This window comes from Antedon bifida, chromosome 5, assembly GCF_963402885.1.
Source record: "Antedon bifida chromosome 5, ecAntBifi1.1, whole genome shotgun sequence".
Lineage (NCBI taxonomy): Eukaryota > Metazoa > Echinodermata > Crinoidea > Comatulida > Antedonidae > Antedon > Antedon bifida.
Genome location: NC_136230.1, coordinates 12,980,818 through 13,008,093, shown reverse-complemented (window position 1 = coordinate 13,008,093; position 27,276 = coordinate 12,980,818). Strand labels below are relative to the sequence as shown.

At 32.3% G+C, this 27,276-nt stretch overlaps 2 protein-coding genes across 2 annotated transcripts in view; both read left to right on the top strand.

Annotated features, from left to right (window-relative positions):
• Nucleotides 1-27,276, top strand: part of LOC144842707 (ankyrin repeat and SOCS box protein 11-like) — a 372,919-nt gene that overhangs the window by 76,366 nt on the left and 269,277 nt on the right. The window lies entirely within an intron of this gene.
• Nucleotides 713-25,620, top strand: LOC144842359 (uncharacterized). Its single transcript, XM_078698812.1, has 19 exons — nt 713-757; nt 1,049-1,147; nt 5,104-5,202; nt 8,097-8,219; nt 8,581-8,683; nt 9,279-9,314; nt 13,726-13,888; nt 14,400-14,497; nt 14,943-15,245; nt 15,950-16,128; nt 18,999-19,088; nt 19,426-19,605; nt 19,898-20,143; nt 20,454-20,642; nt 20,995-21,156; nt 21,244-21,519; nt 21,770-21,853; nt 22,061-22,280; nt 25,030-25,620. The coding sequence occupies exons 1-19, from the start codon at nt 713-715 to the stop codon at nt 25,578-25,580; spliced, it is 3,246 nt and encodes a 1,081-aa protein (XP_078554938.1). The 3' UTR covers nt 25,581-25,620.

Genomic DNA, 27,276 nt, shown 5'->3' with positions numbered 1-27,276 from the left:
TGTGAAGTTACACAAACCAACCACTTACTGTGGTCTGAAAAAAAAAAACAATTCTCTAAAACATAAGTTGAGCTTTTTGTAAATACATATTCATTTAGATGTTTTATTTGCACGCACGTACAGCTAATTCCAATGTATATTTTAATTTTTGAAGGCTTGCATGGCGAAAATAAATATTGATGTAACGTTTGCGGTGCACTACGTATATTAATTCTGAACGTTTCAATCAATATGCTTTAATCGAAACGTCGAGAAACCCAACAGTTGTTTTTAGAACTAAATATACGTGGTGTACTGCAAACTTTATATCAATATATTTTAATTATGTTCTTTTTCATTAATAATAGTGTTTTTTGCAAAGGTCTATGTTTTATAATAAACAATTATTTTTAAACCACGGTGTTACACTGTAATACTAAGCGAAATTTGCGTATTAAAACTATGTAATATCGACCTATAGTATTGCTCAATAAATGTATTGGTAACCAAATAGTCTTGAGATTTATTTACAAATAGATTCCGTAATAGTGTTTACCATCTGCCTTTAGAGAACAGAATGTTAGGGTGTGTCGGTTTTTGTTATTGTTTTGTGTCGTACAGAGCAACGCTATGTATTTTATGTAAATTATATATACAATAAAAGGATATGAACCGAGATATCCATTTGATTTAACGACAAAATTAAACCAATAGTAAGAATTTAGCAGTCAAAATGTGTTACCTGAACACATTTTGGAGCCTGGATACGCATTCAGTCGTAATTAACTGCTTGTTCAAACGCAAACACCACTGTATTATAATTCACATTCAGACTACTTAGCACTACCGGATGAAGTGATGACTAAAAAAATAAAAAAAATATTATAGAAGCAAAATAAATGTATACGTAACAATACATCATCTTAAAAATCGTTTTTTAATTGTAGCAATGTAGCATTATTTAAATCCATAAGTTATTTTTAATTGATCACATCGAATTGATTTCAGTACGATATAAATATGTTGTAGAGTGAAAAATATTATAACATTAATGTTTTTAATCTTTCAGCATCGATCGACACCTTTAAATTTGGCTGCTCAAAACGGCCACACAGATGTTTGCACTGTTTTGCTCAAGGCAGGTGATAAATTGGATCTTCCAGACAATGTAAGTTTAACAAACTTACGATAATTGTTTTTATTAGCTTAAAACCAGTTGAACAGCTCTAGTACAGCATCATAAAGTTGAAGACAGGCCGATTTTCTTAACAAAACACTATTTTGATAGATTTAATATATGTTTATACAAATGTATTGATTTGCGATGAATGGAAAATTCCAATCTGTATTTTGAAGCTTCAAATTTCTCGGTAACTAGAGGGCGCATTATTTCGGCAAATGCTTAGACTAGAAAATAGTGCCGGGTGTTGTATACAGAACATTAAACTCTAATCAACACTAAGAGTGGCTTTCGGATAATTTTAGATCCACGACCGATAAATGAAGGTTCATCGAACTGGGAGTGTAATTAGGCTTATAAGAACTAAACTAGGTCAACCAGTGAATTATGCCTACTGATGGGTACATAAACAAGAATACACAATTAACTTTGTTAGGCCTACTCATACAATATCATATAAAAAGTTATGAAATCAAATGATTATCGAAGAGTATATAATTATGCATCATGCAGTTAAACTAAACCTCATTTGAGGCTTAGGGGGTGCAGTTGGAAGAGTAATAACCATATATGGCACAAAGTCAGGATTGAACCGCGGACCTTGGGATTAAATACCAACCTCCATGATACAGCTCCACTCCAATGGCTGTCAATGGTGAAAACATAACGGCACACAACGTAACATAAACATGCTTCGTAGTTTCTTTTGTCCAACTACAATTTGGCTCTAAATTACTCATGTAAACAGCTTGATTACATCATTGCACAGACAAAGGAAACTTTATAGTATGCGTTTTCATAACTAAGTGAATAAACATATACATATTTGTGTTTTCATTGACGAGGCTGTAATAGTAACTTCAGTAACTATTACAGTACTTATTTGTTATACGACACAAGACATGTGTATCTGCTAGGTACGTACATTTATTCGAAAAAATAAGTCTAGATAGATCCCTTAGGCGATACTAAATCAGAGCTAGAGTTTCCGATCGCTGAATGTCTTACTGTATTTATTTAGTGTGGTTCTTATACTGTATAAATAGGGTGTGTAGAAAGCGACGACCTCGAATTGGACGACCCCAACGACCCGGGCGACCTCGAATTGGACGACCTAGAATTGGACGACCCATAACACGAAACCGACGACCCCTACAGCCTAGCCTAGCCTAGGCCTAAGTGTGGTATAACATCCCGAAGCCGAACATAGCCAAAGATCTTTAAACCATACCTTATATAATAATCGCAAGCAAGCAATTGATTGAAAAAATACAGAAATATCGCCATTTGATACTGAATGTGTCGACACGAACAAACGAACAGATATGGAACGCCAACGCCGCCGCTGAAAAACGGGCCGTTTTGACCTGGTTTGCCATGTTTATGATATTTCGTGTGCTAATCGAGTCGAATGCAGTTTTAATGATGCACTCTTGGCGTTCCATATCTGTTCGTTTGTTCGTATCGACACATTCAGTATCAAATGGCGATATTTCTGTATTTTTTCAATCAATTGTTTGCTTGCGAGTATTATAATATAAGGTATGGTTTAAAGATCTTTGGCTATGTTCGGCTTCGGGATGTTATACCACACTTGGGCCTAGGCTAGGCTAGGCTATAAGGGTCGTCGGTTTCGTGTTATGGGTCGTCCAATTCTAGGTCGTCCAATTCGAGGTCGCCCGGGTCGTTGGAGTCGTCCAATTCGAGGTCGTCGCTTTCTACACACCCTGTATAAATACAATCAACTTTTTTACTGCGGTTCCATCACCATCACCTCGTGCCGCCCAAATTTCGCTTTCGGGTTCACGGTGAGTCACCTTGCAACTTCCTAGTTTCTAAGTTGGCCGTTGGTGGCGATAGCAATGTTAGTTTTTTTGTTTATTTTCAGACCGCGCGTGTGGTATAGTAGTTATCAAAATAAAAATTATACTGCAAATTAATAAAGATCAAATTAAATATATTCACAAAGCATCGGAGTATATTGTGGGGAATAGTATATAACATTACATAGGGAGAATTGATGATAAGACCTTTTGTCAGTAATTGAGTTTTACGAATATCAAGCATTTCAATAATGATAACCGTCCAAACCATAACGTCCTTCTAAAATCTTTTTACCCGAGTCATTATCATTCCGAGAACCATCATCTACACTTCCTGAAGGGGAGCACGCGAAGAGAGCTCACCCTCTAGTGTGTATAAATAATCATTCGTTCTTTCGGTTTTGCGCTAAAGTAAGGTATAACTGTTGATGTTTTTCTCGTAGATGCAAGGTCAAAGTTCATTTTAAGAATTATTCAAAATTTACATTTTAAACCCGGTAATTGAATTTACTGTATGTTCATTAAGGGTCGGCTTTTTGCCTGTAAGATTAAGTCTGATTCTAAGAAATACTTGAAATTACCTGTAAAGAATATTGGAGTAGTCATCGACACACCTTAACTTGTTTAATTTAATTATATTATCTTAACATTTATGAATGAATGATTATTACTGCAATGTTACGTGATTCACTAAAATGTTGGACGCGGCTTACCACCGCGAGGCGCTATATGTGCACGTTCATGATACTACGAGCTAAATGTGCTCCATGAGGTCAATATTAGCGTGCCTTTATATAAAAAAGTGTTCTTAATTCTGACATAGGCGAGCACAATGGACACACTTTTGTAAAGATCTCCGCCTTCGATACCTACCTTATTTATCTCAGATGTAACATTATTGTTCACTATTACGATATTGTTCCATATTTCTTAGGAATATATTATAAAGGGTTTTAAAACAAAATTTCTGATTTTCAACCGTCCGCGGTATAAAAGTGATTTCCGTAATGTAGGCATAATCCCTTTTATTTGTGACTTTCGAGTTTTTGCTCCCCTCCAATGTTTGCCGTTTGCGGCGACATACATGCCTTCATTTTTTCATGGCTACGCGTTAAGTTTAAAGCTCTGTCTACACTATCAAATTAGTTTAACAAAACGAGTGTGATGTACCCAAATATAGTAGTGATATGACATCATCATGTCCATATATGGGCACGTCACATTTTTTGTCACATAAAAGTATACTGCAAAACAACGATCAAATCAATTATATTAAACATCATCGTAGTATATTGCGAAGGAAATGGTAAAATGAATATAGGCCTAACATTTTAAATATCAGAAATTAGGTAAACATTACATTAGGCTTATATCAGGAGAACTGATTATAGCCATGATATATACATTTGAAATCAGGTAAAACCCCGATATAGCCGAATGGTAGCCGAGTTGTTGAGTTGCTGTTAGGTTTGAATAGGTTGCGCGCTATCTGCATGTACTGTATCACCATTGAGACCCGGGATGCATTGGCCCATGTTGCAAGCCGTTTAAAACGTATTCCTTTTTTCGGAAACGGCCACTGGTGATTTGCATTGTTTGGTATTTGTCACTTCTTGATTATATTATGATACAAATAACAATAAAATCTTTATTTTTGCAACGAAAACAAAACTTGGAACGGAAAAGGTATTGTAATAAAAATTACGGTGTTGTATTTGTTCATAATTTTAATAGTTTAAGTGATAGAAGGTTTGTCAACCTGAAGCAATAACTATCTCTGATAACTTACTTATTATATTTAGCTTATGTTTATAACTAAATGTATCCATCATTATAAGTTAGCTAAATATATTTTCATTCAAACATAAGAAACCTTTGCTCTAATGAATCTTAAGCAATTTTACATTTTAAATACTTAGTTTAATTATTTACATCTCCACTATTCCCGGTACACGTTAGCAAAACCAGAAAACAGAGTATAACATAAAAGATTAAAACTGTGCTTATTATGGTAATTATCTGTGAATCGTGTGTACATGTATTTTATAAATGTACAGTACTCCCAGTATCTTCTCATACCAGCAACCATTTTCTATGAAGTATTATTAACTTTTTTTTCAGGACGGGGAAACACCTCTTATGTGTGCTGCTGCTTTTGGTCACGTGCGTACATGTATGTATCTCATCAAAGTTGGAGCAGACGTAAATCATTTGAACCACGTAAGTTATTTACACAATACGGTAATATTTAGTGTGTCATAAATGTCATTATAAACCACTTCGATTTAATTTTGCTTAATTGGTGGTCACTGTACCAAACTTTAAACATGGTAGGCCTATAGCATATACATATGCTTTATTATAGTTCACAGAGGGATCATATTTAAAAGTCTCATTTCTGTTTTAAGGCAATGCTTATTGCTACAATATATTTGTTAACATTTGGCTATTTTGGCGGCCATTTTAAATTATCACCTCAATCCACCCCAAGATGTGCGTTTTCCTGTAACCTTTTCATTTCATTTCATTTCAAAAGACATTTATTTTCCTCCATAGCAAAACAATACAAAATAATAAACAAAAATGGTAAGGTAGGCCTATATTAAAAACGAAATAGATGTTTGTTGGATAAACAAAAGAAAAGTGAATTTAAGAAAATTGGCTATGGAGGAAGGCATAATCCCAAGAAGATGAGGAAATCTTGTGCTGGGTATGCCTATGCAAATAAAATGGATAATTGAATAAGAGTGGAAATTAAGAGAAACAAACAAGACACAAAAAACAAAACCTTCTGTTCATACACATGTAAGAACCCCATTGTGTCATATATGTCATTTCCGGGTGACACCTAGCTCAATCTGAAGCCGGTCTAATAACCTATAACACACAGCCACTGTGCAATTGGGACTGTACCGTTTTTAGAGGTGTTTACCACCTGTTGGTCCAGATCCTTCACTAACAGTATTAGTGAGAAGTTGAATAAAAAATAAATAAAAAAAAAAAATAGCATGTACGAAGTGAGAATACATATTGCGCCGGTTTATTGCAACGAATATAACAGAAGCTTGAAAAGACTCATGTTTCATTAAGGTTAACAAAAAATAAGTTGTAAAACTCAGTGTCTAAATACAAGCCTAATGCCTGCGTGCTTCAGAACATATCAAATGCATTAATAATGATACAGTATCGCTACCGTGTCATAAAATCAGCAAACTTCATCGTACTGTATGAAAGTATGAAAAACGACTGAAGACATCGACTATAATGCGATATTATTTCTAAGAAACATTTACCATAAGAACGCCTGTATCGATGTTGGACTATATTTTTAATTGTTGTGACGTAATATGAATAGCAAGGTGTATTGCTGTTGATATAGCTATTTCATATTTACACAATCACTGCATTAATGTCATTTGTAGAGTAGGAAAAGCCATTTGAATTCGCCTTAAAAAACGCGCGTTTCATTGATTCTCTTTCTATTAACTCTGTCTGCCTCTTCCTTTATAACAAAGACCGAATGAATTAAAAGTTGTTTCTTCCGTCATTATTTAACGCTAATTCTACATAATGGGTATATATACTTTCTTTATAGTTTTCTCGATCTAAATATGTACCACCATTTAAAAAAGGTAAAGAAATGAACCAATTAACAATGTCGTCGGTATAAAGTCCTATTATCGGTACTTCAAAAACTTCATTAGATTGAATATAAAATGTAATGTATGTACTGTGAGTAATTTGTGGGTTCAACATACCCCTATAACATAGTATTGATACGTTTTGAGTCTGGGTCTTTGTATTCGGGAAATATCGAAAACCTTATATAGCCTAATATTCAGAAGATTGTGTTGGGGTCTATGTTTTCAACAAATCTCGAAAACAGAGACCCTGGGTTTCGGGTCTCTCGTCGCTGTTTTCGAGCTTCCTGTTTTCGTAATCATTCGTTATCATCTGTAATAACTTTTTATTTTGTGATGGACTCCGTTTTACATTATTCTACTTTACTGTTTGCTCACAACTTTGCTCGATTACGATTAATCGCACGTGTTATCATTACCACTTTTATTAGTACACACAAAATACAAATAATACTGTGTGGTTGTGTATTGTGCAAACTTTAACCATCTAGGTCCTGTATCACCCACTAACGTAACAATCAACCACTAATATAATAATTATTACCCACTAACGTAACAATCAACCACTAACGTAACCTTAACCACTAACGTAACAACAGTAGTATAAATATTTTGGACATAAAACAATTTAGCCTGATTTCCTTTAAAAATTGTCTTAGTGAAGGTGAAGGTAATACCAAACTGACTCGTCTTCGTCATCAGTAAATTCTCATTTTTAACAAACTGTAGGACATATAAAGTTGTTACTTTCGAAATGAAAGTTGGATTTATTTCCTAAAATGTATTGATATTATGATTATATAATCTACGATTACCTGTCTGACTGTCCGTAAAAATAGTGTGTTACGGTCTTACGGTTACAATATTGATAGCCGGACGGACGATTCAAAATAGGCCGAAGTTTTAAAATTGGAATTAAAATTTCAAGTTTAAAATTAAGACCCTTATGTCTAAAGGTTTTGAAGGACAGAAAACAAACGTTTTAATTTAATTAAATTTAACACCATTATTTAACGAACAGTTTAATAATAACTTTTAGTGGTTAAATTTGGTTACGTTAGTGGTTAATACAGTTTTGTTACGTTAAACCGTAATTGCGTAAGCGGTTAATGGATTGTTACATTAGGGGTTGATTTTTGTTACGTTAGTGATTGTTTGTGTTACGTTAGTGATTACTGTTAGTTAGTTGCAATCGCTATGTCAGTTAAAGAGCAACACGCGTCTTCTCAATCAGGTACTCTATATCAGGCATAAGTCGCCATGTACATTGTGTAGACAGATAATGGGGTCCATTACCAATAATCAGGTAACAATTATGAATATAAATATCCATAAAAAGATCTATCCACACTTGAAAATCCACCACGTTCACAACCGGAGGAAATCGAGAACAAATATCTGACGTCATTGTGTGCTATTCCTGTGATGAAGTTACTTATTTTAATAATTGAAATATAATATATATTTTACTAGGATAAACGCACACTTCTGCATGTATGTGTCTCAGAAGATCTCACGTACAACGAACACAGAGCCATCATTGTGTATCTAATGAAGAAATGTTTTGGTAAATCTTACGTTTTAAAAGAAGATAAGGTTGGTTTGATGTTTTACGTAATAGTATTTATTTTAAAAAAAATATTTTTGTTAAATTGTGCATACATTTTTTGTTATATTTAATTTGATAATTAATATAAATAAGTTGCGAATGTAAAACAATAACAATAGGCCCTAATTTAAAATATTAGAAATTGTTTGTAATGGATTGAAATTTATATTTATATACCAAATTACAAAATGTAACAAAGCGTGCAGACATTATTACAGGACGTGGTCTTCTGTTTTTTTTAAATGCATTAGAAGATGTGTATCAGTATGAATCGATTCCTATTTTGATTAATAATGTAATCATACAATGTATTTTTTTACATAACATATTTATTTTTAATTTGCACAGTATGGTAAATCTGTAATAGATTTGTACAATGAAAACGCGTGTGAGAAATATGACAACGAATTAAGGGCAGGTCAAAAAGCCGAGATAATTGACATATTGAAAGGTGAGTTTATAGCAAAGTAGGCTAACAGGTAGGCTGTAATCAAGTGTAAATCAACTGACAACTAATCTTGAAACATTGTCTTGTTTTTACTTGTTTAATTTTTTAAAGTAAAATAAATAACAATATAAGTAAATTCTCAGCCAATGATTATTATTAATACAAGTTTCTTGACTCGATACTCATCAAAACAGATTATAGATTTTTACTTATAATCACATTATATTCTTTAACATTATTAATAGAATCAAATTGGGATTATTTAAGAAATAAAGTTTTAGATATGTTTAATTATTGTTTTAATAATAACAATAACAAAACGCATTTAGGCCTATAGCCCGCTTTACAAGAAACAAATCAATATAAAAAAATACAAAAATCAGCCATTTTAAACAAAAACATTTTTAGTGTACATTTTGTTGGAGATGGGCGATGCCTCTATGATGTCACACGGAATAACTGGTTCCAACGCTGCACTTAAAGCCCATGTTACACCAGTATGTTGTAAGTGAGGTCTGAGGTTTTTACACTGTCTTCTAAATGTTCGCATTTTGCTTCATGTACTTTTATTTACACATATATTCTAACTTTGTTTTAGGTGGACCATTGCCCGACATAGATATTACATCGCCAGGTATGAATAATTGTTCCATACAATAGAATTTTAAGCAAGAATATTGTTATTTCCGAAGTGTTTTTCATTTCTTTTTTTTAAAACTATTTCATACGCTTATATGCGTATAATGTATTTTGGTCTTTAAATAAAGACTACTGTATTGCTTTTATCAATTCTAGTGATTAATCGTATTTCATCAAATGACATACGTTAATTGTTTTACCATGTAATGTAATATTATCAGGCTACAAACACATTACAACTTCGAAGACGATTGACTTGAGTGTATCTTAATTATCTATGCTACTTAATATAAATCCGAATTAATATACAATATAACATGAGACACCTTTGAATAAGTTTATTTCCCAAATTCTCCGCAAAAACATCGTGCGCATGTTCATTTTTGCCGGGCAACATACAATCACCACAGGACCAATCCAGGTATCCATTCTCAATACCTCGACGGTATTCCTCCTGGGATATTCCCGTACCACACGTCCTGTGCTGCCAGCGTTCGCATTCTTCGCAAAATATTGCCTCTTGGCGTTGAGTTACAAGTTGATGACATTCTAAGCATTCGTTCATGTTGTTCGATAGATCAACAAATTAAAAGTGGTGTTTTACTAATATTTTTCGTTCATTTTATAGTTGTAATCGCGGTTAAAATGTACACGCAAAGGCACGCGTACGCCACTTTCTATTAACAAGAGCTGCATTGTTTTATCTCCGAAAAGGCTTACCGACACCGAAACGGATCGTCTTTGAGGAATCTGTGTATTGTTTTTTTTTAGCGCCTTGATTTTATTTGCACAATGCGCTCTTAAACAAAGACGAAAAACAAACTATTAATTTAATTTATTTTATTAAACATTTTCGAACTACATTATTATCACTTTAATAATTCTTAGTTTCTTAGGCCTACACATTTACATTCGAAATCCAGCACATTAAATATATACGTATATGCCTACGTTACCATTCGTTTCTTATATCTATCTTAAACCTTACTCTCATTAACGTTTATTATAACTTTAGTAATTCTTCAATTCTTTTTTGTTTTACCAAGAAACATTATATATTATAGGTCTACGTACTAATTCGTTTACAATCAATAACGTTTATATCATTAAAGTTTTATTATCACTTGCGTAATTCTTTCTAATTCCTTTCTTTAGACATACAAAATTATTTGTACACATTAAATAAGTATAGGCCTAAGTAATAATTTAAATTCGTTTCTTATATTTATATATTTATTTTTGATTAAGGAATGTTACATATTAATGCATGGATTACAAGACTTGTCAGAAATTAAGAGTTACTTTTCAGTTTTTGAATAAAGTTACTATATAGGCCTATGACGTTTATTATATCACTAACGTTTCTTATCACTTAGACAAATTACATTTTGCTGTATATATATATATATATATATATTATTTATCTTAAACTTTACTGTAGTATCATTTACCCCGACACATTATATTTATCATAAACCTTAGTATCATTTACGTAACTCCTCGTTTATTCTTGTATATAATTATAATAAAATAAATAGCCCTCAAATATGTAATTGGTATTTTTATTTCAAATTCACTGTATAGTGATTATTAATTGCAACATTTGTAGTTTGTCCGTGTTAAGTTTGTCCGTGTTGTTTTCCTGTGTAAAAACAAAAAGCAAAGAGGTAAATACACAATGAAATCGATATTACTGTATTATGCTGCTGTCGCGTCATTGTTTCCCCACCAACGGCACTATGGGCGTTCCATAGATATTGTCGTATAATCTCGAGTTGGTGTGGGTACGAGTTGGTTGAGGTACGAGTTAGCCAAGTTGGAAATAGGTATGAATTATTTTGGGTACGAGTTGACCACTTCTAGCCTAATAGGGCCAGGCCTACTCTTCGCGATACATCGCGATGTAGCATCGCGATTACATCGCGATAGCGCCCACACGGTGACGTTGAGCCTTGAGTTGAGTTTGCTTAGCTAGGCTAGGCATAAATGCTAAGCCTACATTTTAAAAGGTGTCTACTGTATTTCTTTATGATTTAAGTTGTAGGCTGCTACTACAAGTTACAATAATTATTATTATTAGTAAGAAAACGTATAATACTGTAGTATTTCAAACAAGCTACCCTCTATTAATAATGGAACGATCCATTTGATGATCTGGGTTTTATAGTTCCATTTTGGAACTAGACATGAAACTCGTCACTTTGACGAGTTAGTTATCCGCACGACAAACGCCACGTGCACGTCATACGTTGGAATATTGCACACAGAAAAAGATTATGGCATTATGACATGAACTGAAGAATATGGTATGTTGTTATTGCTGAATTCTGTTATTTTGTGTCATATAGTATACACAGTATAATCTGTATCCATATCACATACAGTGTAGAATAGGTGAAATTATGTGACCCGCTATTTATTGCAATTTTTAACATGTTGACGGTTTCAAACATATTGATGCGCGCTCTTTTAAATGTAATGAATTATGATGCAAAAGTTGAAAATACGACTTTTTTTATTTAACTGGCCATACTGCCCTTTCAGTGTAATAACCAAATAAATACTTCTATTTAATTGTTTTCCCGTGATGGGATTCGATCGGGGATTCGATCCCGGTACCTCTGATACCAAAGTCAGTTGCACTACACATCGAGTCATATGAGCACCTGCTGAAGGCAATCCAAAGAAAGATTACTCGTTAATTCGGTATGTCGTGAACCCCTCGATGCAAGTTGATTATTACATACCGAACTAAATCATAATTTTTACTATGATGAAATCTTCACAAATTTTAAACAGTGACATATTATGAAAGTGCATACTTTCAAGTTTTATATATTTAACATGTGGAGAAAAAAGATAAACGTTATGTCTATTGTTTTGCTCTTTGAAAATGTTATTGTTTGTTTGATGATAAAAATTTCAAAAATTATATTTAATATGCAAATAATGTAGCCATCAAACACGTTTTAACATTCAACACTAGAATAAATCAGACCTATGATTCATACACTGTAAGAAAATAAAATAAGAAATAGGGGTAACCTTGCATTCTGATGAACTGTGCAAAAGAAATGCTCATATGTGTTCCCTGCGCCGTGCGCGCGTAAAAATGTGCGCATCTGGTGGGAAACGTACGCTAATTTAATCAGAAATTGATTTGAAGCATTTTTAAATTTCAAACGCTGTTTACGCGCACACTTTCTAATGTTACAAAATTTGTTAAATATCCAAAAAGTTAACCCTTGATGTGAAGAAAACGTAGCTAAAAACTTCGTTAAAAAATTTGTTTTGAAGTTATAACCAATATAAGATTTTCAGAAAATTGTGCGTAACTTACGCTACGCGGCTGACATCGTCAAAAAGCTTGGCTGCAGAACTTTAGTAAAATGTCTAAATGTTTACAAAGTTACAACATGTTATGTTAACACATTGCAGAGAAACAGCGTGCACAAAATCTGAGAAAGAAAGAAGAATAAACACTAGACATGAAACTCGTCACTTTGACGAGGTAGTTATCCGCACAACAAACACCACATGCACGTCATACTTTCTTTATAATAATTCTGTTATTTTGTGTATGTAATGAACTATGACGCAAAAGATGAAAATACAACTTTTTTAAGTCAAGTGGCCATATGATGATGTCACAACATCAGATTGGCAAAATGTTCATATACATTTGTATCTACAATCCAAGCTTCCAGAAAACGTTTTAATCGTGATTATCACATTTTATTCTTACGAGCTATAAGAGATTAAAATTTACTGTAAAGATGAAATTAATGACCCACGTAATTACAATTTTTAGGCATGATGACATTATAAATTAAAATATTTTTAACTCATGCGAAAGATAGTTGATTGACCTAGACAATATTAAAATCTCGGGGAAAATTAGAGTACGGATAAGCGAGATGCGCTCTATTGAATGTGATGAGCAATAACGAAAGAGACAAAAATCCTATATTTTACATTCATGTGGCCATACGATGACGTCATAACATATAGTGTATACTGTATACTTAGACGTGACACAACATAGAGAGAACACTAACATTTTTTCAATGGCATGTAATCGTTTTTCTGTGCGCAATATTCTAACGTATGACGTGCATGTGGCGTTTGCGCTGCGGATAACCTAACTCGTCCATAGTGACGAGTTCAAATCTAGTTTATATTATTATCAACTGTTATTTACAAAATAAAATGTATCGGTTATTTTAATGAAATAACCTATACAAATTGTGCATTATAAAATCATTCTAAAAGAAAATTAACAAGGATTATAAATTTTAAAAAGTGAGAGGTATAATTAAGTGTCCAATGTGAATGCATAATTAATAATAACTACTGTACATAATGACTTTTTTGTAAAACTACTATTAAATCCTTATTTTTTAAAGATTCCATTCCAATTGAGATATGGGCTCGAGGACCAGAAGTAGTTAGAGCATACAATGAAGCCCTGGAAGAAGGGAAAACTGAAGTTAAACAAGGCAGAGTTATTTTTGTAGGTCTTGAGGGAGTAGGAAAAACTTCTACTATTAATTCATTACTAAGGAAAAGGTAAGAAAATTGTGGTATCAATGTTGTTTAAAACAATTTATTAAATGACCACAGAAAAAAAACCATACACCAAGACCACAATGCTCTGAATGATAAACATTTAAAAAAAACACCAACAAATATTCGTTTTCCCCCAAATATCACTACTATTAAAGTATAATGAGAGGGTTTTGAGTTGAAACTCTATCTTGAGTCTCGGGACATAATCTATGTGTAAATTTTAGTTTTAATATGCATTTAAACATATTCTTCTCAATTTTAGGCATTTTATCATTATGAATTTATGGGAATTTACTTTTAATTAACTGATGACACAAAAACATACTTTATGAGCCAACTGAAAAATATTACTCTTTGTATATTGATTTTATTTTATAAATACACTAATTAATATAATCCCAAAAGGCTGACTTGAATCAAATTGAATGATTAAGATGGGTTTATATATACTGTATTGTATGGCTATTGAAGTGAAATAATAATTGAATAAATATTCATTTTTTTTCTGTAGTTTTAAATCAAAGCATGAAATAACTGATGCCATAGCAACAACAAAAACAGTGTTCACTCAAGATGATGCTGATGAAACAATATGGAAAGAAACAGAAAGTAACATGAAAATTAAACCAAAACAAAGATGCAAAATACTAAATTACTAACCCACTTAGCATCAAAGACTTTGTCACAGACTTATTCCATGTTATCCTGTTTAAAAATGTGTTTGTGCTGGATGTAATTCCAAGTACTTATAGAAACTTAATATTGTTAAGACTCTTACTTATTATATATGTTCTTTAATCTGATTATGAAGTTATATTGTCACGTTTTATGGAGGTTATTTATATACTGTAATAATTTGTTTTACATACTATTTCTTGATTACTGTTTCAATTCAAACAAATTTGAAATAAATTGACACCATTCTTACCTTGCTTCTTTTTACCTAAATTATTTTTGGTACAACACAGAACTAGATTTATTCTGTAATTACCATAGATATGCGTGTTTCTTCCTTGTTGAATAATAATACAAAATCAATTTTTATTTTTTAAAGCTGAAGCTTCTGAAATGTATGAGAAAGCAGTTGCTAGAAATGTGGCAAAAAAACTGAAAGAAAAGCAAAATGGTTCTGATGATGATGATGATGATGATGATGTGGTAGAAGAAAAACGTGAAACAGCTTCAACAGGAAATGCTTCTGATAACAAGAATAGTATGCTACAAGAAGAGGTTGCAACAGCATCAGCAAAACAGGCTTCTGGCAATGAACATGCTCCCCAAAAAACACTGGTGAAACATGTGGAGAAAGAAAATCCAGCACAATCAACTAAAACAGAAGAAAGCAAAATGGATGAGGGTAAGTAAAAATGTGGCCTGGAATTTTATATTCGATTTAAGATGGAAAAGGTGGATTAATTAAAAAAAAGATTATATTTTAGAACAGTTATTGTCTTTAACAATGTTTGATAAACTTTGCCTATTTCTAATTTTGTTTTTTAACTTTGTTTGTTAGCTTTAACTTGAAACTATATTTGTATATTATTATTAAACAAAATAAATATTATACAAAAATCCTCAAAACAAATTCAATGAAGGACGAATATCTTAAAACATCATGCACTAAATTCCATCCTCACTAATTGACGAGGAGTGCTTTCAAGATACTTGGAAATTGCAAAGGCACTATATCGACAACTCTTCTTGTCGAGCAGGGAACGAAAAGTCGAGTAGAATCATTAGGGAAGCTAATTTGGAACCTGAAATCATCAGACAACATGTTATTCCGTTGGGATCTTGTCTAAAAATGCACTTTTCTATATTAATTAATAATTATGAAAATGCTCATGTGAAAAATGTGAAAGACGAAAAAATAGAAGAACAGTCAACAGAAAATGCAGAAAAATCAACTATAATAGAAGTAAGATGGATGAGGGTAAGCAAAAAAGTAGGAATGTATAATGTTAAATAATAATGTATATACTTTAGTAATTATCAGTATAAAACAAAATTAATTTGTCCTAATGTCAGCTCAACTAAGTCCTATTGAATATTTTTGTTCAGGCCAGGCTGCTAGAGGGCAAGAGCAACAAAAACATCAGACAAAGATTCCTTCAAAAATCGAAGAATTAATAGAGATTGAGTTTCGGAAAGAAGGAATTGACTACAAGACAAATAGCAACAAGTTTGTGATGAAAATCTGGGATTTCGGAGGACAACCAATTTATCATGTGATGCAGCGGGTAAAGTGATTACTTTTTATTAAACAAATATTTTCTCACAGGCGTGGAAGCAAAAGGGTAGACCAGATGGAGATTACTCTATATTTGGTTGGATCACATTGGTTTCCTTTATTCTTCCATATGGGAAATATCTTTGATAGTCACCATTGGTCAACCAGTGTTATGCTGGTAGACCATATGTTCTTGAAGTATTCAAATAGGATTTGCATGCATTCTTCTGTAACACACTAGAATGCTTAGGGTTCTATGTCAAGTGTTGTCTTTCTATGCTTCATACATATGATGGTCGTTTGTATTTCATTCTTGGATGGAATGTCATCTTTAATGTGCAACTGTTCATTCTGTAACATGGTTAATGTAGACCAGTTGGTTTGCTATTTCAGCCAGCTCTTCAAGTGTAGACTGTGAGTACATACTATTGGTTTTGGCTTCCTTTTAACCATCATACAGTGTTTCTTAGCTTCCACAGTTCACTAGTAATTAGGTGATCATTTAGAATAAAATGATCACCTATTGTTATTGTATAAAATCTTTATTATTTTTTTTCTTTTTATTCTTTCTGTACACTTTTTGTGTAACAAATATCTCAAAAAGTTTAATGTCAATGATTACCAAAATTTCACAATGTCTTTTAAATACTTTAACTTAGCCATAATAAGCTTTTCAGCGTGATCACTCATCCGTGACGTAATTTATACGCCATTTTGCGAAATCACATTATCAATCATATCTCCATAATTCATCATCACATATTAATGAAATTCACTAAACGTAAACTTCAGGTCAAGGGTAAAAATATTAGCAAATAAAAACACACATGCACGTACGGTCATGCGCGTGAAATCGCGCGTTAAAAATTTAAAACGCTCAAAATTAGGTTTTGATCAATTTAGAGCATGAATTAGGCCATTTGCGTGTTTCAAAAAATTACTGCGCAAAAATACGTTTTGCGCGTGCGTACATAGGAAGCGTAAAAAATAAAATTGTTTTGTACAAATTGCATTCTACTCATCTTCCTTAATACATTCACCAAATTTGAGTCCATTCCGACTTGAAATAACGCTATATGAGCACGTTAATAATGACAAAATGCGCACATTAATTGTACCAAAGTGCTAAAAATGGTAAAAAATAAGGCCTTTTTAAAATGAATATAACTCTTCAGAATGGAAGATGACCCCCATTTTTTTTTAACTTATTATGGAAGTTAATGAGTTGTAGATATAAATGTATATACACATTAGACGTACAAAATGGTATGACGTCATCATTTGGCCACATGAATTTTTAAAATAGGGTTTTTTCCCACTTTGTCATAGACCACCATATTCAACAGAGCGCAAGTCGCTTATCTGTGCTCGATTTTTTTTAAATTTTTAATATATTCTACCTCAACCAATTATGTTACTCATGAGTTGCCAATATTTTCATTTTGATGACGTCATCACGTCTTAAAATTTGAATAACGGTGGTTACGTAATTTCACCTACAACGTATAGTTGAATACCTTACAGTTCTTCTGAATTAAAGTTGACCTTGATGTTTATAACTTATTATGATAGCATGTGAAATGTAGATATGAATGCATATAAAAATTAAGCCTATCGAATGTTATGAAGTTATCATATGGCCAGTTGAAGTTAAAAAGTATTTTTTTCATCTCTTTCGTCAAAGTTATACACATTTTAAAGAGCGCGCACCGCACTTCTACGTGCCAAATTGTCTTCTAATTGTTATATTTTATTGCTCAATTCATTATCTTTCGATATTGGTATCCACAAGTTTATTTTGATAATGTCATCAGTGCCAAAAACTTAGAACATGATGTGTGTCCGTAGTTTCACCAATGCTACACTCTATATAGATATACAGTATATACTGTACATAATGTATATGGCATATAATAGGCACAACCAGGGAAGAGTAACTCTTCCCTGGCACAACTAAGCACTATAAGCGTATAATAGGATGGCATACATCAACATTTTCCGATTGTATGTTAACATACGTGCATGTTTAAAAAATATTAATGTCAATAAATTTATAAAAATGATCACCTATAATTCGTCAAAGTGACGAATTAAATTCTAGTTTCTACTTAATTTTGCCTTTTAAATTGTTTGTGCTTGCTAGTGCAGGACAATGTTTTTTAGGGTCTTAACTCTTTTCTTTATCTCTTTTTGTAGATTTTGTAGGCTAGGGTCATCTTTGATTGTCCAATATTTCCGTAGTTTACATTGTGATTTTATAAATTGTAGATTAGGGTCATCGTCCCAGGGTGATGCTTGCCTGTCTGGTTTCTTTCTGGGGATTAATTATTTTGCCTTATTGAAACACTCAATAATAACCTCATGTTGTTCATCTGTTGATCTTTCTTGTATCCTCGTTTACTATAGATCATCCGTCACTGATTGTATTACATTGTTTCTGCACTGAGCGGACTTAGTGCAGACTTGTCTCGTTTCTTTCACCTCTTTTATTGTTGTGTGTTTTTTCTGTCTAGCAGCTTTGTTTTCAGGAGTTCTTTTTAATGATGTTGTTAATAGCCGATGATCAGACTTAAGTAATGTATTGTATATATTAGATATTTTACCCGATGCCTGCATGACCTATTCTGATAGAAAATCAGACCGTCATGTATATTCCCCCACATATTCCCGGTAAACAGTTCTATAAGAAAAGGGCTATGTTCTAGGTGTACAGGTTTTCCTCTAATAGACAAACAAATTAATGTAGACATATTTTCAATTAAAGTAATATTTCTGGAAGCCATTAAATTAATGTACTTTCAAAATTTAAATGTAATTGATAATCAAGCATTTTGATATATTTACCATTCATTGAATGTCACTGTTTTATTGATCTCATAGATCTTCATGGTATCTAATGCTGTTATTTGTGTAGTATTCAATCTTTGTGATGATCTTGATGTCCCAGCAAAGGTGTTGGATCCAACAACTGTAAGCATCATAATAAGTTTGTTTTAAATTATAATTTGGTCACAATACTGTATTTATACTATTGGCTTATAAGAATTCTCAATGATATAATTCATTAAAAACAAACTACTATTTTATTAATTTCATTTCTTGAAAAATGTGTTTGACTACCTCTCTTGGACACGTCTGGTGAACTTGCTACTAAGCTTTAAATGTGTGATTGTCTACTACCACAAAGATATGTGGTAAAAGTTTATACGCAGATTAAACTAAAAACACTGTGTTACTACATTAGAATAGTTGACCAATGAATAACTTGCAAGAGATTAAGATGTTACTATTGTATTTTTGAATTTAGGGTGAAACATATCCACATCGAATGACAAATCTGGAGTTCATTCTTTCTTGGATTCAGTCTATATACACAAACAGTAGACCTGATGCAAAGATAATAGATGGTCAGCTTTCACCTCCTATATTACTGATAGGTACACATTTAAATAGCCTTAAAGGAAACAAAGCAGTAAGGGAACGCCAGGTGAAGTGAAAGATCTGTTAACAGTATTCAGCAATTTGATGTTTCTTTTTTATCTGTGTCTATTTATTATTGTTATTTTATATATTTACTCATAAGCCAGAATTGGCTGGTCTTGTATTACACAAGAGTGTGAGTAAATAAATAAATAGAACAATTTAATTCTGATAGTCAAAAAAAAACTTTCACTGTAAACATTTACTACAGCTTTATTTTTATAGATTAAGTGTTAGATCGATAGGCCTACATAGTTAAAACTCTCTGAAAACAAAATGTACAATTCACTTCATTTTAGATTGAGGAAATAAAAGACAAAATCCTGCAAGCTTTAAAAGGCAAACCATATAGGGCTTTGGTGTGTTCAACTATCTTTACCATTGAAAACAGTGTACCATTTGCACAGAGCAATGGTTTTAACATCATGAAAAAAATACTAGATTTGTCAAAGAAAATGATCCGCACTTTGCCAATAAAATGGCTGCAAGTACAGCAGGAAATCCAAAGCTTAAAACAGATTCGCATTTATTTACCAACCTCTGAGGTTAGTCAACATTTTTTTTAATGTGTATACTGGTACTGTACTACCATACTTGTTTGATATGATTTTCTCCACTGTACACCCACGTTTTAGATATCAATTTTAGACTATTTTTTATTGTAAAAAAAAATGAAACTTCTTGGTTTTTTATGTTGCTATACATATTGCTATACATACAAAAACATATAACCAAAACAATGAAAATACAGTATTGTTTTCATCTGGTTTTAAGAATGGTATACAGATCTTATAATTATTATAACCATTTAACTTAATTTAAGATTATCATCTTTTTATCAAAATCTATTTTTAGATCGTTGAATTATTGAATGACTGTAAAGTAACAAAAGGTCACAAAGTTCTGCTTGAGTATTTACATGACATTGGCGTGATCCTCTACTACCCAGATGACGAGGCACTAAGAAATATAATAGTTATAGATTTGATGAAACTAGTTGACATGTCAAAAACATTCATCACTGTTAAAGATCCAGAGCTTCAGGTTAGGTACAAAAAAAAACATAATTATCTGGCATCAACAATTCAGTAGGCCTATTTAACTAGCACATACATATACATTAAGGAACTAGTCTTCAAAATGATTATAATATATAAAGACAATCAGTTTGTAGGAATGTATTCCGGAAATAAGTTTTATCTATCAGCCGTACCGTATATACACAGACATATTGGACAGTTGTAGGCCTAACACCTTTTATTTGCTCTTTGGTCAATATGAGGTATTGTTAACAATAACAACAAAACAACATTTATCTATTGGTCTTTCTTACTCCTACTACAGAGCATTATTTCTATCTAGGCTCCTATATAATTTTTTTTTCTTTTTAAATCAGTCAGTTATGGCAAACGCTTGGGACAATTTGGAAACTGGTATTCTGCAGGGGAGTTTGTTGAGACATCTGTGGAAAAACTTCTATGATTCTGACAAGACTTTTAATGGCTTTGTGCATCTCATGCAAAAGTTTGGTCTATTGTGTGAAAAAAAAAGTACAAAGGTATAGATATTGAAGCTAAGAATGTTTTATTTAATGTTAATATTTTATTTTACTATCTCAGCTAAACTATATGTTTTTTTTTTATAGAATGATGAACGAACTTTTTACGTTCTTTCACGTCTAAAACCACACGCCTCACAACCACCTAAATTTGAAGAAAACCATGCAGTTTCACTCTTTCATGATTTTGGTAGCTATCTTCCAGATGATCTCTTTCAACGTGCTGCAACCAATTTCATTGAGAAATTCCTAATGGAAGGTTATTCACCTACATTATACTACGAACATGTAGAATTGAATATTGATGGTGATCATCTAGTCATTCTATATGTGGCTACCATCAAACACTGCCGTATGTTACAGGTAAATCTTATTGATAATTAACACTTTAGGAGTCAAAGAAAGATTTAATGCCATGCTTTTAAATTTTGCTTATCTCCTGTATAAAAGAACACATGTGAATTGGAATCTGTTTTTAAAGGTTTTTATACAACACAACAATATTGTTTGTTTTATGGATTTGTATCATTATCAGACTCTCAAAAGTAAATAACCAACTAGACTTAAAAGAAAATCTATACATTGTGCAAAACTATCATTTACTATATTGCAGACAACAATCGTTAGAACAAGGAGTTTAAATTCTCCAAAATGCCAAGAAGAAGACAGCAAGCCACTACCTTCTATCTGTCAGCAGGTAGGCATTTTATGTTGTTGCAGAAAATTAAATTAACCTTTGTGCTCAGAATTAATCTGACATTGATTGGTATTTCTGTTTTAAAATATTTAAACAAAGTTGATTTTAATCTGTCTCAAATATAAACTAAAGTATTTCACTAATACTTTTAACCAAATGTCACTATTGTCAAAATAATTTTTTATACTATTACTATTATATTTTCAGGTGCTGTGTTTCCTTCAAGACAAATTGAAAGTGTTCAGTCAGAGTGGAGCACGAGGTCTTGAAGTAATGATGTATATTCCTTGTGCATGTAGTCCAAACATTCAAAATGCTCACATGCATTATATTCGCAAATTTGATCAGGATGTGTTACCTTGTGGACACAAAAACATGAATATGGAACTTTACCGTAGATTGTTTGGTGAAAATCTACTACCAAAAGGTAAATACATCTGTTTTTGTAATATCAATCAGTGGCGGATCCGCACGCCCCCCCCCCCCCTATAAATCTGGAGAAAAAAAACACTTATCGTACCATAAGGGAAAAAAAATGGGGAAAAAAGCGTAAAAAAGAGTAAAGTACTTTCACTTTTGGTTAAAACACATTCAGCACCGTGCTAATTTACTTTTTATTAGAGGTCTCCATTGCCGTTGCTGTCTGTAAATTTCTAAGAGTTGCGAAATGAATAGCCTATTTTCACCTGAAACGCATTTTGGTCCCTGGATGTAACATGATATTGACGCGTGTATCGTACCTATACTCGGGGCACGAACGATTCGTACAAAGGACACCGCCATACAACCGCGTAGGCCTACCCATTGTTTATATCGCTGGCAGTCAGCAAGCATAAATAAAAGTGTATATACGTCAAAATTGGCACGGCGTGGTTACCTACAGATCATCATTATAGAGGATAATAATAATATAGTACACTAACTGTGGTAACTGTGTACTGTGGTAGTATACATTAGCAACCGATTTTTTTTCCCAGGCCACCCACTGTATCAATACCTATTATATTTATATATTTGATTTCTTCAACAAATTGATGTAAATAAATATTGATCTATAATAAGCATTAAATTTGCACTTTTTTTCGGGGCTTCCCCTAGATGTACGTTCAAATTGAACTTGAACGCAACGCAATCAAAACTAAATACTGAGTGAATGAAATCGGCAACAAAATGTTATATCGTCCTGTAATTAGTCACGTGTGTTTATTGGAGGGAAGAGTATGATCGTTTTGCTCATTGGTAGCATGCTACATATGAGTGTCTTTTCCTGCAAATTAGAGGTGCCATTTATTATCAATTTTATGTGCGAGAGTACCATTTTTTCGGCCATCTGGGGCGTCATTTAATAACATGTTCTGTCGACGGCCCTGGACAGGCACCTTTTTCCGCCATGTACGTGCAAACGCTGACTTGCGCGAAACGCCCTGTTGTGACGCTTTTACTCAAAATAAGCCTATTGGGAAAATGTCACTCTTTAATAGGCTAGTACCTCAGTTTTCATATTTAAAATATCAATTTTTAATACATTTATTTAACGTGAGAGTGCCATTTCCGACCATCTAGAGGTGTTACATTTTCAAAATCGGCTCAACTCAGCCCCAACCATGGTGGGGCTCAGTTGGTGCGGACTCTCTAAAGTTGCGCCCCCCCCCCCTTTCAAAAAATCCTGGATCCGCCCCTGTCAATCAATATAAGCAACAAAGGCATGATAAAAAAATTTTAAATGTAGATAAATTCAGTAAAAATATATCGATAAAAGCTACAATATTGAATATTTAAATAGTTATAACTGCCTCGTAGGCAGAATATATACACCGTAACGCACAGTGGACCTAGACTCTACACCCATTTTTCGTTATTTTTTAGTTTTAGTAATTTTTGAAAAGTTAACATCATATGTTTGAAAAATTTAACGCGTGTTTGAAATTACAAATAGCCAAGTGACTTGACAAGCTCAATAAAGGACTTACAAGGGTTGTGTCACATCGAGTTCCAAGTAGGATAATCTACAAATTTGATGATTTCAACATTATTTTAAATTTAGAGTTAATGAAAAATAAAGATGTATTGTCCCCTAAGAACATGAAAATTAATCAAATCAGACTTTGATTTTTGTAGTTTTAATCAAGTTAATCACTTCCGTATAAAAAATAAAACCCAAAAAATAATTTCACTTAAAAAAAGACAAAATCAACGGTTAATTTCACCCAAAAACCAATTGGCTGGCAGCCAATTTCACAACGTATTAGGCATGTACATATAATTTTAGAACAATCGCGAGATTTACAATTCCGTCGCGGTTGCCATACAGCCGTCGCCGTCAATTGTTGTGATGTCACAAGTGCATGGCAAAATCTACCTGATGAGTTTTCACTTCAATATCCGGATAGGCAAAAGAAACAATAGTTCTACAAAAGGATACTTCATTGGTACTATTCCTCATCTTGAAACCTTCAGGGACAGTTGTTTTTTATATAAAGCACCGTCCGTCACCCTCATTAAACAAAGTTTAATAAAGATTTTAAAAGATAAAAATTCAACATTTATTTTTTTACGATTTATTTAAAAAGTGTGTCTACTAGAAATGTTCACGCTTTGCGTGAAAACTCATGAGGTAGATTTTGCCGTGCACTTGTGACGTCACAGCAATTTACGGTGACGGCAGAGAATAACTACTATGTGACATTAAAATGGTATATTTAAAAAAAATGTAAAAAACTATTTTTTCAGGGAGACAGTACATCTTTAAAGGAAACATGAAAATTGATTACAATTTTTATATGTACATTTCTGATTTTTGAAGCGCAAACATAAGTGAAAATTATTATGGTGATTGTCATTTTTATATATGAACTTTGATATGAAGTATACTTCAATCTTGAAATTTATGAAATTGCGCGTAGGAAATTTCATCATAAAAGTAATAGCTATAGCGAATTTTAGAATTTCTTCTGCACAATTTCTGAGAAAAAATTTTTTTTTAAAAATAGCTTACACTTTTAAATGCTTCTAAAATCATGAGTTCTTAAGATTATAAACTATTTTTTACATTTTAAAATGTAATATTTATGTTATTTCTACCACTTATCACTAAAAATATTAGTTGTCACCATAAAAATGGAGAAATATCAAACTTAAGACTGATTGGTAATATAGCAATCTATACTTTGTTGTAGAATTATCATCACTGGACTTCAAGGAATTGTTAACAGCAGTATCTAGATGGTGTGACAAACAGAGCCGAGGAAAATGTTTAAACAAGATGAAAATGGTGATCAGCGACTTCCATTGTGAAATTACACTTGTCGATATCCAGGAGGCGGTGACAACACATGATTTAATTAGCTTGCTTATCCCTCCTGGATTAATCAAATGTACAGACATACGTGTTCTAATCCAATTGATTAAATTGTGTGGGATGGGTGGTGTTGAAAGCGTTATTAAGCCAAAATGGAATGTACCAAAATTTGAAGATGTTCGAATCGAAACCTTTTCAGATCATCGGAGAAAATTGTTACAATTTTGTAAAAAGGTAGGCTTTGAAAACATGACAACCATTGGACAATTTTATGGCATTGATGAAGTAACTGATCCGTATTCTTTAATTCTAAGATTAGAAATGGAAGGCCATCTCACAGAAGGAGAGAAGATAAATGAATTCATTGAGAAACTTAGGGAATATGAAATGATTAATGAAGTTAATGCATTGACAAGTTTAGATAATTGATATTTCTATTCCCTCAATGACCCAAGTTAGACTACACAAAACACAAACAATAACCTTAATTGAAACAAATTGAAGAATTCCTGGAATTCCTGAATTGAACTACTAAAAAAAACAAAGATAAGTGTTGTACTCTGTTGTCACGCTAGTGAAATATGTGAATTAGTACAGGCTTTGCTATCAGTTTTTCCTTGAAAATCGATATTTTATGGTGTTCCCTAAAATAGAAATTAATAGATACATTTCAAGGCATTATTCTAGGCTAGAAAAAGACTGACTAGAATAGAAACCGATACGTTGCTAGAATTCCTGAGTTGAACTACTAAGAAACAAAGATAACGAAGCTAAGTGTCTCTGTTATCACGCTAGTTAAACACATGAATTAGTACAGGCTTTGTTATCAGTGATTCGTTGAAAATCGATATTTTAGGGTGTGCCCTCCCAGCAAACAATTTTATGTTAAAAAAACGTTATAAAAACGTACTGGTTTGGTTTTGGAAACGTTTTGATTAAACGTTTTCAAAACGTGAATTTGTGGAGTTTTGCAAACGTTGAAATAACGTATTTTTGTAACGTTTTAAAAACGTTTTTTGAACGTATTTATAACGTAATATTTCTAGATAAAATAACGTTAAAATACTATATTTTTAACGTATTTATTTGGTTGAAAAAACGTTATAAGATTTCGTTTTTAATACGTGAATTTGTGGAGTTTTGCAAACGTTGAAATAACGTATTTTTGTAACGTTTTAAAAACATTTTTTGAACGTATTTGTAATGTAATATTTCTAGATAAAATAACGTTAAAATACTATATTTTAACGTATTTTTTTGGTTTAAAAAACGTTATAATATTTCGTTTTTATTACGTGAATTTGTGGAGTTTTGCAAACGTTGCAATAACGTTTTATTTAAACGTTTAAAGCACAAATTTTAAACGTATATATAACAAAATAATGATATTTAAATAACGTTAAAGTAACGTTTTTTGACGTATTGTTTTGGTTTTAAAAACGATATTTTTCGTATTAAAAAACGTTAATTTGTAGAGTTTTAAAAACCTAAAATATCAGTTCGTAAAACATATTTCGCTTTTTATGGGGTTTTAAAAACGTTAAAATAACATTATTGTAACCATTTGTGTTATACTGTATAATCTTTAATGTTAACGTTTTAAAAACATCATAAACAGGTTTCCTTTACCTTTAGTCCAAGAGCATTAGTTCATAAGTATAGGCAGACCCGGAAATTTCTGGTAACAAGCTAATTTTTTCAGGAAAGGTCGAGAACTATGATTGGAACATCATACTAAAAGTCCTGAAAAATCCTCCTTGTGCTCTCCGAGAAATCCAAGATGGCGTCCAAAATGGCTGCCATTTTAAATTGGTCTATAACTTTGTAACCGCTTGTCGTAGAGTATCGATTTTGGTGTCAAATAGTTCACAATATATACATTCCTATTTGCTCTAACAGAAAATTTTGTCAAAAAATGGCCGCTACTACAGTTTCTGGCAGTTTGACCTTTGACCTGGTCTTATCGTATCTCGGTAATGGCTTGTCATAGAGAATTAAGATTAGGCCCAAATTGTTCAGAACATGCATATTTTTATTTGGTGTAATGAAATATTTTATTCCAAAATGACCGGAAGTGAGGTTATTGACCTCTTATTGACCTATTCATATCTCTTTACCGTATCTC